The sequence below is a fragment of the Scomber japonicus genome, chromosome 19, assembly GCF_027409825.1.
Source record: "Scomber japonicus isolate fScoJap1 chromosome 19, fScoJap1.pri, whole genome shotgun sequence".
Classification (NCBI taxonomy): Eukaryota; Metazoa; Chordata; class Actinopteri; order Scombriformes; family Scombridae; genus Scomber; species Scomber japonicus.
This window is the reverse complement of record NC_070596.1, coordinates 19131483-19143901: the sequence shown is the minus strand read 5'-3', so window position 1 is coordinate 19143901 and position 12419 is coordinate 19131483. Positions and strand designations below refer to the sequence as shown.

Below are 12419 nucleotides of genomic sequence, written 5' to 3'. Positions count from 1 at the left end.
GGACAAACATTTTCTCAAAAGTGATCAGATATTTTTGCACATCTATGGATTTAAATGCATCATAGTTATTGAATGGTCAGTGTTCAATGTATATACAAAATGATTTGCAAGATAATTACACATCACCATTATGCATTATGTCTAAAATGACGGACCTACTGTTTTAGAACAGAACTCACAAGACAGTGCCCTGTTTTGGTTTAGGTGACAAATTTATTAAAGTCCTGTGTTTCTAATCAGGAATCATCATCATCATTGTCATTACCAGAAGGAATAAATAAGACATAAAACATTTTCCACATAAACAAACATATACATCAGACCCCCGGGTGCTACAGCAGTTCCTCGTTGGGGGTCATTTTCAGTAGAACAAAGCGAACAAGATACATCTGAGAACACACAAATGCATAGAAGTAATTGGACCCCTAGGTACCATTTAAGACAACATCTACATTTTGCCTATATCCCTGTTAAAGAATGTACAAAGTCCTCATGTCTGGGTTCTTATTCATGACCAAGAAGGGGTTTTGTATAAAAATAAAGTCTCCACAATGATAAACCATTAGTATATATATATTTATATATATAGACATTTGGCAACAACCAGATATTTAAAGACTCTTTAAACTTTGAACTGAATTCTGCACCTGAACACACTGTAGATAACAAAAAGCAGTCAAGGGAGATGAGAATAAAAAGCGATGAGTCAGTGAATATCGAAATGATTGGTGTCTGAACTTTCTGAGTCTTTCTGTGATCTCTACATTGTTCTGAAAAAGCTTATAGTGGTACCTGAAAACAGAACTTTTTTGACATATTCTTTACTTTACGTACAGTTTTTACTACTGAAGTAAAATTATTAGGCCAAGTGCTTGTAATGAAGGACATTTTCCTTCTTTCTTTCCTTCCAGATCACAGATATTAAATGGACTTGATAATCAGATATTGGTGATATCCAAGGACAGCGTCACAGTAACTGTCCTCTCTGTCCTTTGTGACTATTTTCCAACTTCTAAAAATCCAACAGAAGACACAGAAAACAAACGAAATTTTAAAAAATAAACATGTCCAATTTCTTGTCGTTGACCAATCAAAACTGCCCGTGGTCTACTTCATCCAACCAGGAGGCAGGACTGGCAGGGAAGTCTGGGTATCCTCCACTGCTTCCAGTGGAGAGGTCTGAGCTGGGGCCGTTGGCTGCCCCCATGGAGACCCTCACACCAGGGTTGATCCCGGGTCCTCCGCCCTGGGTCATGATAGAAAGGCCTGAGTCAGGGTAGACCAGGCTGGTGATTAGAGGCTGGTGTCTGGGTAGCGCCTGCAGTGACCCCGGCGACTGCGGAAGGCCGTAGGGGCTGTTGGAGCGGATGTCGTGGAACTGGTCTTGAGAGGGGAGGATGCCGTGCTCCAAGGGGAAGGAGCTGTGGTTGTTGCCCCCTTGGCGGCCACCCATGGCTGGAGAGGACTCACTTAGGCTGCTGTAGATGCCGTTGGTGTGGCCGAGCTCTGACATCGGTGGCTCATCTGTGCAACAAGGACAAGTAGACAGAGGTGGCATTTGTTATTGTGGTTGGAAATGGCCGAGCGAACTAGTAGGACTGCAACAGATGAATATGTTAATTATTTATTCATATGGCCATTATTTTCTCTATTAAATATTTTACTATCATATATGACAAAGAAAAGCTTCAAATCGTCACATTTGCAAATCTGCAACCAGTTCATCTTTAGCCTCTTTGTTAAAAAAAAGACTAAAACAATTATTTCTTTATCAAAATAGCTGCTGTTTAATTACCACAGTTAGACATTTCTTAATTGAATATCACCACAGCAACAAACTAAAGAAATAATACAATTTTGAATAAACACCTAACGATAAAGGTAGAAATTACATATGGATGAATAATAAGAGATGGCAGAACATTATAAATTCTGTTAGAGTTGATCAACCTTTCAGCTGGTATTGTGCATGCTGGCTCACTGTCACACTATTATAGTATAGTATCATTGTTATGTTATGCTAAGTTATGTTGTTGTGTGTGCCACGACAAAGGCCTGTTTGTCTCATTGTCTCATTTTTGCGTGGTTGACTCTACCTGTAAAAGACACCTCGGCATCGCTGTCCATTCCCTCTTCCTGGATACTGTCCTTGTCGGATTTGGAGCTTCCCCGCGACCTCTTCATGTTGCGAAAGTATTGCCCCCACCTCTGCCGCCCAGCGTCTTTCTTCAGCCTTTTCTCTTTAGCTCGTCTGTTCTGAAACCAAACCTGAGGGAGAAAAAGAAGACATTGTAAATTTGGCACAAGGTTTTGGTGATTCATTATAAACAGAGAAATTTAATTTGGCCTTAACTTGATCTATATTTCTTAATTACTAAAAGAAAAACCCTAGTCAGTTGCAGCAAACATGCTTTCAAATGCATTTTTATTTAAATGTATTTACATTATTCTATATATTCTAAACAATAAGCCTCCAGTGTGTTTTAGTCATCATGCATCTCAGAGTTCACTACATGCAAAGACCACCCTTAATGCACACTCTTAAGCATTAAAACTAAATTAATTTTCAAGGACTGTCTGGACACCACTTGACTGAAACAGTGTCTCTGGACAGTAACCCTGAGACCGGCGTCCCCCTACACCAGATTTATCATGCTTTTAATTAACTTTACGACAGCTACAAGTTGTCCTCACCCCAAGGAGCAGACAGGTTAACATGCCACTGACTTACATTATTCAAATGTTCCTGTATCCACTTTTGATCTGATCCATAAATTTAAGGTTTTCACTTTAGGGAAAACATACATAACACATACGGGTCTAGATCTCAACTGCCTGTTAAATTCACTGCTTGAAAATAGCTAAGAAATCTGAAATAAAATTAATGTTCTTATTCATGTGATCTCACACACCAAATTAATCTATTTCTCGCAAGCACAAAAAGCAGTTTTACATGCTCCTTAATGATATTCCGCCCTAGATGAACCCTCTTCACCTCTTTCCTTTTACTGAATAATGAGGAGCATTTTAGTGGCTTCCGTCTCCACTTTTGTCCTTGCAAATAAAACAATATATATGACCACCACCTAGCAACCAGCGTGAGGCTCCTCAGCGGCAGACAATATGCGAGGGGGCCCTCTTAGTATTGTTAACGAGCTTGCACTTAAACCATGCTGACTTTCATGTGGACTTCATTTTATTCCATCTCGCCGTAAATTCCCCCCCAAACACACACGTTCATACAGTAGGCTTGTGCCAGTTCAGCTACAATTGTCCCTTGATAATGAAGTCAGGACACTAATGGAATAGTCCTTAATGGATAATAATATACTTTACCTGCACAACCCGCATATCCAGGCCTGTCTCTGATGATAGCTGCTCCCGAACGTGGCGGGCAGGTTTGGGAGAGTTATTGTAAGCGTTCTTCAGTGTTTCCAGTTGTTTAGCCGTGATGGTTGTTCGTGGCCTTTTTGCAGTTGAATCTGCTTCTGAAAGATGGAACAGACAACACACAATGTAAACAATGCTGGGACAGAGGTTATTCTGTGTATATTTTTAAGGTTCCTCAAGAAAAATGCAAGTAGATTCATTTGATAATAATCAGATTAATAAGAAATGAGAGAATGCATATGGTAAGAGTATAGCATAGTGTTTTCCCCTCTGTCTGCCATAATACTTGATTCATTTCATTGCTCTCTAATACAAAAAATAAATGATAATACAAATATCACTATTAACTAGAGAAACCTTTCTGTATAGAGTCTCAGGATAAATGATTCCTTTCCATACATGAATATATTTGATAAAAACACACATTCATAGCAACTAATAGCTTAAACAACTTGTATAATATACAATATTCAAACTTAACATGAATGGATAAATTCTCTTCTGCCTATAAAGCAAAACCTGGCATCCTGTGCATAATTGCATCATGTCTGCACATCTGTTTGCCAGCACAGCAAAACACGAAGCACATCATCCAAATGGATGCTGCCCAAGTAATTGCGCCCTCTCATTAGTAAAATCAACGTGTGTGTTTTTTGTGAAAACTTGCGTTAACTCGTTGCATAAATCAGCACTTGGTGCAGGGCCGTAAATTCAAACAAACAGATGGGGAGATAAAACTTGACCAGTCTGCTCTGCGAGGGAACACAGCCTGCTGGGCTTCCAGTAAAGTAGATGTGGTGTTAGTAGTCTCTTTATTGATATATAACTGGGTATCTAATGAAAATGCTTTGGGCTGTTAGCAGATCATCAGTGTTTAGAGTCAATCTGAAGCATTATCAGTGATGTCAGATGTGAAAGCATATTTACATCTTCATCAACCTAGAAATAGTGAATATAAACATCTATAGTAATACTATACTAAATATATATAGTCATATTATAGTTGATATCTGTAGTTATACTAGTTGTCTAGTTGTAAAAGTATATGTGATACATGATAAATATCACAAACTTAATTAATTTAAAAAATACATTAAAAATATAATGTTTTACAACACATACAGTAGTATAGATACAATTCTGATGAAATGTCTACAGGAAATTATCTCAAATGTATAAATGTATGTATAAATAGAAAATAAAGAAATATCATTACAGATAAGAGATAATAATTCTCATTTGGTAACTTTGTAAATTGTTGAATTAAATATTAACCCAGAGACATGAGCATTATTGTTCTACTGCATTTATATTGTGTTTTTAGTCAACTGAATTGTATTGTGTCTGACTAGCCTAGCATGTATTCCATGTATCTTGAGTCAGACATAAAAAAAATCTCTCATGTTCAGACTAATAAACATAGGCTACATAAACATGAAACACATACAACAAAATCTGCCAAAATGTGAATTCATTTCAAATAGCATCAGACAAAACATATAATATAAATAAACATAATAATAGTTTTCTTCTATCTCGTAAATAATATGGACCTCTGCACATACTGATACAAACATGTTATTATTTTATCCACATGAGTTCTTGGACTTCCATCCTCTCTCTCTCTCTCTCTCTCTCTCTCTCTCTCTCTCTCTCTCTCTCTCTCTCTCTCTCTCTCTCTCTCTTTTCCCTAGGACGTGCAAGCACACATGCGCAGCACAATAACAGGACTTATTGAGAGCTGATTTCTTCAAGTGCAAAGTGCAAGTGTAAGCTTCCAGGCCTCCGCTTTACGCAGTTTGCTATCGATCGGGTTGCGGGCAACGATGCAATTAGCGCAGGCGGGTCAGAGTTTATGGGTGACCTCATTGTCACGCCAAACCCACATCTCAAAACAGGTACTTAAATACAGGTCTGTGTAAAATCATAAATAATATTGTCATCCGAGTAAACAACGGAAATGTTGGGACGGTCATTTAAAGTTGAACCTCACCTCTTTGTTTGGCCGTCTCGTAGTCGGCCTTGCAGACCAGCCTGCTGTCCTCCATCAGGTAGTACTCGTCACCTGTGGCCAGCTGCCTCTTGCACACGATGCAGGCAAAACAGTGCAGGTGGTAGACAAAGTCCTGCGCTCTCCTCACCACCTGTGTGGGCGGTATCCCCTGCTGACAGGCTGCGCATTTGGTCCCGAATCTCCTTTTGGGAATTTAGAAAGTCGCCATCAACACATGATAACTTTCCACACATCGTTGTCTAAAAATGATTATTAACAACAAAGAGAAAACTAAACAAAACAAAAATATCTCCTTAGACATTTTTTTGAAAGTTACTCACTTGAAGAAATCGTCTTTGCAGTAGACGCTGTCGCCCCTGCTGAAGCACTTGTCGGCCAGCTGTGCCTGGCAGTCGCTGCATTTCAGGCACTTGCTGTGCCAGTGGCGATCCAGCACTTTGAGGATAAAGCGGTCTACGATGTGTTGATTGCAGCCTGCACATACTGGGATCTCTGCAGGAGACATAATGAACCAAAAACATTTGAGTCAATTCCACATGTTTTAGATATGTTTAAAAAAAAACAAATAAAGGAAAATTGAACCTGAAATACCTGAAAACGTGCACACTCGCCATACTTAGAACAAGTATATGTGAATGAACACAGCTGTTTAATTATGCAAAGACTTTCTTTTCTTTTTTTGATATCTATTTTGCCACTTAATTTTTTTTATATTAAATATTCTATATAATATACACCAATTTTATAAGGAGATCAAATGACATTAAATTGTACTATAGAATATAATTGAACTGTCATATATTGACTAATCACTACCCTCACCACCACCACCACCATCATCATCATCAACAAAATCATCATTATCACTCTTTATATCACACGTCCCGAAAGAGACTTAATCCATGCTTATTTCTGTCTAAATGTATTATCCCAGTGCAGAAACACCACACTGTCCACGATGGAGAATGAGCGAAGAAAAAAGAAAAGCAAAGAAGATTACAATTAAATGATCAACCTAACGTAAACCCATGAGTCTACATTTAATATGACTAGAGGGTACCACCTTAGACCCTTGTTTTTATCATTATGAACAAACATTTAATACATGCTCTGTAAAACACCACAATGTATGAGGACATGTAAAGTGTCCATTATTAGAAATCACCTTCCATGAAAACGTGTTTTATATTATTGCAACTGTATTTAACTGTTAATACATCAGCCTCCACTTTTGGGTGACCTGTAGCATAGTTACATAGTTATTCAGTTATACATTAATAAACACTTTTATCTGCTGATAACTACATTATAGTGTGTGATAAACCATTTATTAAACGTATGTGCACAGCTTATAAATGCTAGAAAAAGGGGGACTGAAAGTCAGCTGAGCTTAATCACTGGTGTCCCCACATGTACTGGTGCAACCTAAAGATTTCATCAAAAGGAAATCCTTTCCCAGCAAGTCAACCAGGTTTATGTGATCGAGGAATGCAAAAATAAAACAAAAACTTGCCTAATCCAGACAGACCTTAAATATTTTAATTTATTTAAAATGTTATATTTCGGGGTGCCCTTAGGTTGGAGAGGAGGATTTTAAGTAAATTTAAGAAAACAGACTCCCGTGGAGGTTTTCTCATTAACATCTGTTTTTAAGTAAAACTGTAATTAAATAAAAGACTCACAATATTTCAAGTGTTTATAAAATATGTATTTATAAAAATGGATATATGTCCTTATTTACATTTTAAAATGAAAATTCACACATTTATTCTGCCTACACATAATAATGAAAAAGGTTTAAGAGTGAATAGTCTATATGGAATATTCTGCAGAAAAAAGAGGACAATTTTAATCCATCTATAAGGCAGCATCAGCTTAGAATCATTAGCTCATTAACCAATCTTGATTAGTCGATTATTATTTTGTCAGCGTAATCACTTTTAACAATAATTGATACAGCTCAGATACACAGGCCTGCGTAACAACAGAAAACACGGTTCAGGATATTTTAACAATGTTCCCTCTAGCCGAAAAAACGACGTAAGACAGCAGCATTCTGTTTCTGCTTTTTATTTTATTATTTTATTTATTATCAGAAACCAAAAGCCGCCAAAGTAGCAACAAGGAGACGTTATCTGGCCACTTTATTACTTATTAAAAAGAAGCGCAACCACTTCATATTCCATCCGTGCAAGGAATCGCATTCCTATTGTTCTGTTGTGACAATTCGTAAAACATTAATGAGCCATTTCTTCTGGCATCACCAGCGAGCCCAGCACAAGTTGCGCAGGGAGCCACGTCAAGAACAGGTGTATCCAGCTCATCATTAATTCAGTGCGCTCTGTAAAACTAGAAAGCTTCGGCCTATAATCTCACAGTGCAAAACCAATAAATTGTCCATGCAATTCGCTCACCTAGGCCCCACTCGGAATATTAAAATTATAGACGCTTGCAAATCCCAATCGAAATCTCTTACGTAAATGTAACATGGCTGTGTTTGGAGCAGGTGAGGTTCGATGCAGCATGATGAAAACTGGATGGTGTGTTGGTGAACGAACGAGGCGGCAGTACAATCATTCAACAAAAGTTAATAGAAAAAAAAATTGCTTATACCTTACATCAATTTGACACTGTATTCTTCTACATAAGCAACCTCAACGTTTCAGACGTAAAAAATATGCGTAAAACCGATCCTCCAAATAAAAAGGTTGATTAACTGAGTTACGCCTGATTTATCATCACAGACATTGGACTCGAGTGTAAATATGCCCACGTTATATATCGACATTCAAACAATTACTTATATATGTCAAAGGATAAAGTCTGATGCGTAAAAGTTGCCGAGATCTGGGTGCGACGAAAATGGCACATTTCCTCTGCCTCAAACTGCTTTAAAACAGCAGGATATTCTTCCAAAATTTAAAAAATCAGCAGAGTTGTAACAGCCATTATCCATTCTGTCAGTTTGAGTATACGAGCCACCATCCCATTGAGCTTATTGGAAGCAGTATCAGCAGATCGCAATTACTCCTACGGCCATACTTTCAGGCCTATTTTAGAGGTTAGGTTAATAAAGCGGTTATGATTCGTGCAGCCTGAATATATAGAGCTATGTGTAGCATAAACAGTCCAAAAACGAAAAAAGTCATCATATTTTGGGTTGCTTGTTACCTTTCCGTAGTTCGTCACTGTGCGACAGCAAAGCAAGTAGCATCTCCGTGTTATTTGGTGCCTCTTTTAGAGAGTTGCGCTCACCACGTCCATCCATTGCTCATGATTTACGCTTTACGTTCATGCAAGTCTGTCCCCGTGTGTGATCTATCCGGACAGAGTTTGTCTAATTTGTAAGAGCACGAGGGCCCCCCAATGTGAGTAGAAAACGCGCTAGTGTGCAGCAGAGTTTTGCTTTTACGCTTCACTGTGTTGAAGCCTGTACAGGATTACGCTGCGCCGTTTCCATGGGAGACAAGGAGATAGATTAACATCACCTACAGAGTACCTTACCCGGAAGGAGAAAAAAAAAGCCAAGGAAAAGCCAATAGAGTTACAGTGTTGGGTGGTAACGTTACTCAGATACGCGTTACAAACAAGAAGACAACTATTTTATCATTTATTTCTTTTACTTTTTTTTTTTACCTTTTAAACCCTACGAATTCAAATCCACTCTTCTCCAACTCTGAACTGACTTCATCCAATAATATTTTATTTGTCTTACCACCATCACACTGAACGATATGATATAAACAGCCTTTTGTTGGACCAGTTCATTCATAAAAAGGGAAAGGAAAAATGACGTTCCCATGTTATTATAGTATTGAAAGTGGTTTACAAACGCCCCATTTAAAAAAAAAAGTACTACAGCAAATATTATGCATCAGATTTTAACAACAGCTTCTCCGTTAGCGCATCAGTTTTCTCTATTCTCTTCACTGTTTTGAAATGGGAGCCAAAGGGAGAACATTATTAGATCCCCTGTCTTGGGGCAACAAAAACTAGATGTTCAGCCGCAAAAAAAATCCATACAACCAGGTAACATTTTGTTGTAGATTTCTTATGTAGATCAACTAAAGTAGTTTCTCAAGAGGACACACTTTGGGAGCACGTTTTTAATTCAGATTCCGGTACTGCAATGCGTAAAGGAAAGACTGGGTAGTTGAATTCAGACCCTTGCATCGGCCTGTTTTTTTTTCTTCTTCAAATTATTCTGTGTATTTTTTGTATGTGGCTACGTTGTTTAAATAAATATTGGACCAGGAAAAAAAAGCAAAATAACCAGTGCAAGCATTTTCACTCTTCGAAAAATAAAGATTATTATTATTAGTGCTAGTACTATTATTGTTGTAGTTTAAAAAACAACAATAAATAATATATTTTTTATGATTTTACATACTTATTTTAACTTTCCTATGGCAATGTGTATGTATTGTGTTAAATTTTATCAGATTTGAAATAAGTGATTTTAAATATCTGATGTAGTCTTACACACATAAACACACACGCACGCACATACACACACGCACAATCTTCATCTCATGTGAGTTGAGTGATCAAAGACAAGTGTTTATTTAGGGGAGAGATTGGCTGTTCAATAACATGTTGATCGGGCCAACACCCCAATGAATTTTATTGACACTGATCTTTGGCACAAAAGAGAGCCTGGGGAAATCACGGGTAGTGCCACAGCACGCCCGGGCCGCTGATGAATCTAAAATCAATGTCCTATTTGCCTGCACTTCAGAAGTATATGAAAGACGTTTTGGACAAAAAGGTGTGCGGTTCATGGGTGCCTTCTTACTTTTCAGCTTTGTAATATTTCTTTATGTCATATTGATGCTCAGTTTTGAGGGGTGAGTTCGACAGTAATGTGACAACAACGCGATAAAATGGCCATCAGCGTAATGGTCAGTCAGTCAGAGAAAAGCAGCAAGAATGATTAAAAAATGAAGAAGAAGAAGAAGATTTCATTCCATTTCCGTTTTTTTTTTTTTTTTTTTTGCATCAGTTTGTAAATTTGAAGTTTGCTTAAAAATCAGATTGGCGACTAGATTGGAAATATTTCAAAATTCTCTGTTAAATTGCATTCATAAACACACCATTTAAACTACTATTGCGTTTAATGATTGTAACTCAGACACAATTATGTCTAATAAGAATAAATAGCCTATAGAAAAATCAGGCTTAATTCACAGGTTAAACATGTATTTTGAAGTCTTTGGAGTATTTTTTTCCAACATAATAACTGAGTTATTCCTACTAAAAAACTTTCAATGCGACCACCAATGTGCTCCACCTCCCTTGAATGGCGACCTCAGGTGTCCCACCTGTCAGGGCAGGAATGTGACACCTGTTGAGCACTATTGCGCCGGTGGGCTGCGGGTGGGAGCAGCTCCGCGTCTGCTGGCAGTCTGTTGTATACAGCCGCAAAAGGCTACTTTCGCCACAGTGGGTCCGGTGGTCTCTCCCTATCCGCTATATCTGAGCCCTGAGCTCCCGTGACAACCGCAGGCGGCGGTGTGAAATGACAGCACGCGCATAACATCTGTTCGTATGATTCCCTCAACAATGAAGGCTCATTACGGATTCATAACGTCTCCCTCACGCAGCGCAAAACAGTCTGTATACATCAACATGGGTCGCTGAATAACGAAGCGTTTTCTGCAACTTTAACATAGTCTCTTTTTTGTACGCATGAGTACATCCAACCCGAAAATAACTGAACATAAACCACATATGTATATATTAGAAGTTAACTGCCTATTTCATGCTTGTCAGAGTTCACTCAGCAATACAAGGACCCCCCTGTCCTGCGGGGCTTATTTTCTATTATCCTCCATTTCACGCCTATTTGTGACTCATTAAAGGACTGCAGGACATCAGTACTTTCTGCATTTAATAGAAGCTCTTACCAAACTAACAGAAGACAAAACATAGCATACTCACAGTGAAAGAAATGAATGTGTCTCTTACCTTGGCCTGCACTGTACCGGGAGAAATTTCCGGTGTTCTGACAACTCGACCCCGGGTGTTCAAGCAACATTTTGAAGATGCTTCGACCCTCCGACGGAATAAATCAGCAGCGCCAAAAGACGCACGCCTGCGATTTTAAAATAGCCTTATTAGCTAGTGAGTATGCACGATGGATTCAAACCCGCACTTTCCCGGTGGTTTATCCTCCCAAGAGCGAGTTGAGCTCTGTTCGATGGCAACTTGGTTTTTGAAAAGTGTTAGAAAGGGCGTCCGTCGACCTTTGTCCTTTCTTCAGCCGCCGAGAACGGAAACTTTGAATATTCATCAAGTTGCTCTTTGATTCCGCGCTGATAAGCTCGAGATGAGGTAGAGACGATGGGGCGGGTAGTACTGGAGAAGGGTCTGACTATTAGCAGCGTCAGCTGACCTGACTGAGAGCCCGGCAGCCGGCGACTTGACTTCAACTAAAGAAAGCGGCGGTCAGCGCTGGCTCTGTCCAGGGTGCTGAAAGGGGAGTTTCTCTAAACGGGCTGGAGGCGTGTGTGATGCTCCTATATCTCCGTGGACACACACACACACACACACACACACACACACTTACCCTCCCTTCCCTCTCCTTATCTATGTTGTGTTGCACGTGTCTGTCTTTCAAGGCGCACAATGGGGCAATTGGTCATTGCTCGGGACAATTGTTGTCAAGCGTTTCCATCACTGCGTCTCTCTTTTGTTTGGTTAAAAATAGACCGCATCCCATTAATGATACAAGTGGGCATACCGTTATGTTAGTATATAGTGTTGTGGCTATAGGATACACTCAGAGAACAAAAAAGGGATACATTTTTTGTTGGGATATGATTGAACTAACTTGTCATCTATGGCCTATTAGGTTTTGAAAGAGAACAGATAAAGTTTTTCTCATCTGTAAATGTTTCACTTAATGAGCAATTTGGACATTGTAAAGACAGAATGATTATGTGGAATAATTAGTTTGAATCTCGAAAAATACACAGAGGTAAAGTCACTTCACATCTTTCCTTTATTACTAATG

At 38.7% G+C, this 12419-nt stretch overlaps 1 protein-coding gene across 2 annotated transcripts; it reads right to left on the bottom strand.

Moving 5' to 3' along the window:
* Positions 1-1090: 1090 nt before the first annotated feature.
* On the bottom strand, positions 1091-11441 carry lhx3 (LIM homeobox 3). 2 transcript variants are annotated; one of them, XM_053340088.1, is made up of 6 exons: positions 11372-11441; positions 5725-5896; positions 5384-5586; positions 3337-3488; positions 2097-2268; positions 1091-1524 (listed from the first exon to the last, which is right to left on the bottom strand). In XM_053340088.1, exons 1-6 carry the CDS (start codon positions 11439-11441, stop codon positions 1091-1093), a joined length of 1203 nt encoding a protein of 400 aa, XP_053196063.1. The 2 variants fall into 2 exon arrangements, with proteins under 2 accessions (XP_053196063.1, XP_053196062.1); XM_053340087.1 differs by lacking the exon at positions 11372-11441 and adding an exon at positions 8576-8672.
* Between the last annotated feature and the right edge of the window lie 978 nt (positions 11442-12419).

Excerpts from the sequence above, each read along its gene's own strand:
- lhx3 (XM_053340087.1), bottom strand. The coding sequence starts at position 8,672 with ATGGATGGACGTGGTGAGCGCAACTCTCTAAAAGAGGCACCAAATAAC. Across the intron at positions 5,897-8,575 it reads CAGTGACGAACTACGGAAAG|AGATCCCAGTATGTGCAGGC; the intron begins GTAACAAGCAAC and ends TGTCTCCTGCAG. Across the intron at positions 2,269-3,336 it reads TGGATATGCGGGTTGTGCAG|GTTTGGTTTCAGAACAGACG; the intron begins GTAAAGTATATT and ends TTTCTCCCTCAG.